This window comes from Tauraco erythrolophus, unplaced genomic scaffold (assembly GCF_009769465.1).
Source record: "Tauraco erythrolophus isolate bTauEry1 unplaced genomic scaffold, bTauEry1.pri scaffold_60_arrow_ctg1, whole genome shotgun sequence".
Taxonomy (NCBI): domain Eukaryota; kingdom Metazoa; phylum Chordata; class Aves; order Musophagiformes; family Musophagidae; genus Tauraco; species Tauraco erythrolophus.
The window spans coordinates 138,130-141,812 of NW_028238628.1; the positions used below are offsets into that span (position 1 = coordinate 138,130).

A 3,683-nucleotide genomic window follows, 5' to 3' on the forward strand; every position below is an offset into this window, starting at 1 on the left:
GACATGGGCACCTTGAGGGGTCAATGTGGGACATGGGCACCTCTGTACCCCTATTTCAGGACTCGTGGACCCCCAGTGATTAGAGTTGGGGAGCAGTAGGGCAGGGGGACACCCAAGGGACCCCCCTCAGCTGCTCCCTGGGCCAGGGTGGGGGACCCTCTGGATTTAGGGTCCTTCAGTGGGCGGGTGCGGTCCCCACGGAGGGCCCCTGAATCAGGGGGGGTCCCACAGTCCCCAAGCCCCCACGTCCCCTGGGGTGCCCTGTGGGGGGGTCCCAACAGCCCCCTCGTTCTTGGTGTGACCCCACATGGGGGTCCCTAAGTCCCCTTGTTCCCAGGGTGACCCCATGCGAGGGGGGGGGTCCTGGTGGTCCCCAAGCCCCCATGGGGGGGTCCCCAAGCCCCGTGGGGGGGGTCCCACAGTCCCCAAGCCCCCACGTCCCCTGGGGTGCCCTGTGGGAGGGTCCCAACAACCCCCACGTTCTTGGTGTGGGGTCCCGCAGTCCCCCCATCCCTGGGGTGCCCCTGCACAAGCCCCCGGGTGCCCACTGAGCCCCCTGGTATCCCCATGGGGCTGGAGGTGGGGGGGTCCCTGAGCGCCCCGGCCCCCTCCCCGCAGGCCGGCCCCCGGCTGGAGGGGCTGCGTGGCCGCGCTGCGGGCTGCACCTGGGACTCGCTGCGCAACTCGGCGGGCGAGAAGATCGTGCAGCTGCGGAGTCGCCCGCTGGCACCGGCGGGCACGGGGGCCTGCGCCCTCCTGCAGGAGCTCTCCGAGGAGCAGAGCTTCGCCATCAGCTACCTCGACATCGGTGAGCGACCCCCCCCCCACACACACCCCCCTGGGCACCCCCTCTCGGTGCCCTGGGTGCCCTCCGTGGGTGGTTTTAGGGTGAGGGGGGGTCTGGGGTGACGGTGGCCCGTGTGTGCCCCCCCCCCCCAGATGCGCTGAGCCTCAGCGGGCTGCACCAGTGCCTGGTGGAGCTGTCGACGCAGCCGGCCACCGTGTGCCACGGCGCGGCCCCCTCCCGCGACGGTGCCCACTCCCAGGCTGCCCGCAACGCCCTCCAGTACCTCCGCATCATGGCGGGGGGCAAGTGAGGGGGCCCCCCCACCCCACCCACCCACCGACACCCGGATGGACCCACGGACACTCCGACAGACCCACGGACGGTGCGTGAGCGACGTGCCAGATGCCCAGACCCGCTGGTGGACACCTGGCACCCCCCCACGGGCACCCAGACGGACCCCCCCACCCCACCGACACACCCTGTGGGTGCCCGGACACGCTGACAGATGGACAGACAGACACGCGGCCCCCCCAGACAGAGCCTGGACAGACATCGGTGCCCTGGGGGCACCCTCCGTCCCGGCCCCCCCACGGGCGAGGGGGTGCCCTGGGTGCCAGCCACCCCCTGGGAATAAAGCTGGGGGGTTTGTAAACTCCCCGCGTTGGCGTCTTTTTGGGGGGCTGGGGGGGCACCGGGGGGGGCAGTTGGGGGGCAAAAAGGAGGTGGGGTGTGTCCCTCCCCCCGGGTCCCCCAGGGGCTAAACCAGACCGAGCACTTGGGAGTGGGTGGCACCAGTTTATTGGGTGACGGACGGACCCACGGACGGACAGACCCATGGATGGGCTCCTGGACGGACTCACGGACGCTTTCCAGGTGGATGGATCCCGGACAGACGGACAGACGGACGGTCACTCAGCGGCGGCGGCCGAAGCGCTGCGGCATCGCCATGGTCCAGAACGGGGAGGCCGGAGGGTCCCAACTGCGGGGGCTGAGCCGGGCCGGGGCCCCCCCCTGCGGCCCCCGCCCCAACCTGCCCCGGGGACAGCGCACGCTGCTGGGGACGGATGGATGGACGGACGGACGGATGGAGGGACAGGGATGGATGGACAAGGATGCACAGGCACAGGGGGATGGATGGGGACAGAGGGATGGAGGAGGATGGACAAACGGACAGGGACAGGCATGATGGGGACAGACGGACGGGGACGGACTCGGTGCCACAGATGGATGGGGACAGTGGGACGGACGGGGATGGACAGACACACGGATGGATGGACGGGAACGGCCCGAGGGACACGGAGAGACACATGGGGTGGCCACGGACAGACGGACACTGATGGGGCCGCCCTTCCCGGGCCACCCGCTCGTCCCCTCGGGGTGTCCCCGAACCACCCGGGTCCCCCCGGTGTCCCCGAACATCTGGTGCCCCCGACGGCTGCCCCCTCCCCGTCCCACCCAGACACCCCCCCCCCGCACCCGGGACCCCCCCCGGCCCCGCTCACCTCTGCGCCGGGCCGGGGGGCTGCAGGGAGCGGAGCAGCGCGCGCAGGGCGGCGGGGGGCGGCCCCGGGGGGGCGGCGGCGGCGGCCTGTGGAGGGGTCGGACGGGAGCGTGACCCCCCCCCGGTCACGGCAGCCCCGGGCCTCCCCTTCCTCACCCCCCCAAAAAAAATCCCGGGAAAGCGGTTTTCCCCCCGCCCCGGGCGCATCCCGCTCCCCCCGCCCCGACGGCGCGGCGCGGGCCGGGGCTCACCGGGGCCGGGCCGGGGTCGGGGTCCGGTCCCGGTCCCGGTCCCGGGGCAGCAGCGGGCGGCGCGCACGGTCCCCGCCAGCAGCAGCAGCAGCGTCGCCGCCAGCCGCGCCGCCATCGCCCCCGCCGCTCTCGCCGCCGCCGCCGCTTCTTATGGCCGGGCCGGGCCGCCGGGGGGGCCCCGGGGGGGGTCCCGGGGGGGCGGGAGATCGCGGGGATCGATCCCGGCCCCGCCGCCGCCGGGCGCCGTTAATGAAACACATTTGCCAGCCGCGACAGCCGCCACCGGGGACGGACGGACGGATGGATGGGGGGGGGGGGCGGGGGGGCCCGTGAACCCACCCACCCCCCCCCCCCCCCCCGCCCCCGCCGCGCCCGGGACCCTCAACCGGGACCCCAGGGGCTGCCCGCACCGGGACCCCAAGATATCCCCCCCTCCTCGCCCCGATCCCGAACCGGGATCCCCCGAAACCACGCCCCCTGCCTCGCACCCCCCCCCGCCCCGCGACCCCCGTTCTGGACCGGGACCCCCCTCAGACCGGGACACTCCCCCCCCACCCCCCCGGCCGCTCCGCCGCGGCTCGTGGTCGCCCCCCGGTGGCTTCTCCGCGCTCCTGCAGCCCCGACGGGGCGGCCCCGGCTCCCCACGACCCCCCCCCCCGCGTTCCACCCGCTCCCTCCGACCCAAAACCACCCGAAATCACCCCAAACGCTCAGCCGTGGGGTCCCCGGGCCGCTGCGGCGCCCCCCCCCCCCAAAAAAAAAAAAAAAAAGTTTCACCCATCGCATCACCCGGGACCGGTGACACAGGGTGGGACCCCCCCGCAAAAAAAAGTGTCACCCATCGCATCAGCGGGGACCGGTGACAGAGGGTGGGACCCCCCCGCCTCGGGTGGGCCCCCCCCCCCCCCAAGCAGAGGGCGGCAGCCGCAGCTCCTGGGTAATATTTTAATGTTTTATTTGCAGCATAAATAAAAGGCACATTACATGTTTGGTACGACGCGGCGGGGGGGGGGGTTGGCGGCGGGGGGGGGGGGGGGCTGTAGAGTGGGGGGAACCAGGACGTGTCCCCCTGCACCGCCCCCCCCCCCATCCCCGTGTCCCCGGGGGCTGTGAGGACCCGCTCACAGCGGGTGGGAAGGGGGCG

The 3,683-nt window shown here is 73.1% G+C and overlaps 1 protein-coding gene across 1 annotated transcript; it reads left to right on the forward strand.

Moving 5' to 3' along the window:
• The first annotated feature begins 567 nt into the window (after positions 1 to 567).
• On the forward strand, positions 568 to 1,097 carry TARBP2 (TARBP2 subunit of RISC loading complex). The gene is made up of 2 exons (XM_086630909.1): positions 568 to 808; positions 940 to 1,097. Exons 1-2 carry the CDS (start codon positions 568 to 570, stop codon positions 1,095 to 1,097), a joined length of 399 nt encoding a protein of 132 aa, XP_086487035.1.
• The last annotated feature ends 2,586 nt before the right edge of the window (positions 1,098 to 3,683 follow it).

Bases quoted from the DNA above. Each gene is read 5' to 3' on its own strand.
- TARBP2 (XM_086630909.1), top strand. From the start codon at position 568: ATGGGGCTGGAGGTGGGGGGGTCCCTGAGCGCCCCGGCCCCCTCCCCG. The intron at 809-939 runs GTGAGCGACCCC...CCCCCCCCCCAG, and splicing joins CATCAGCTACCTCGACATCG to ATGCGCTGAGCCTCAGCGGG.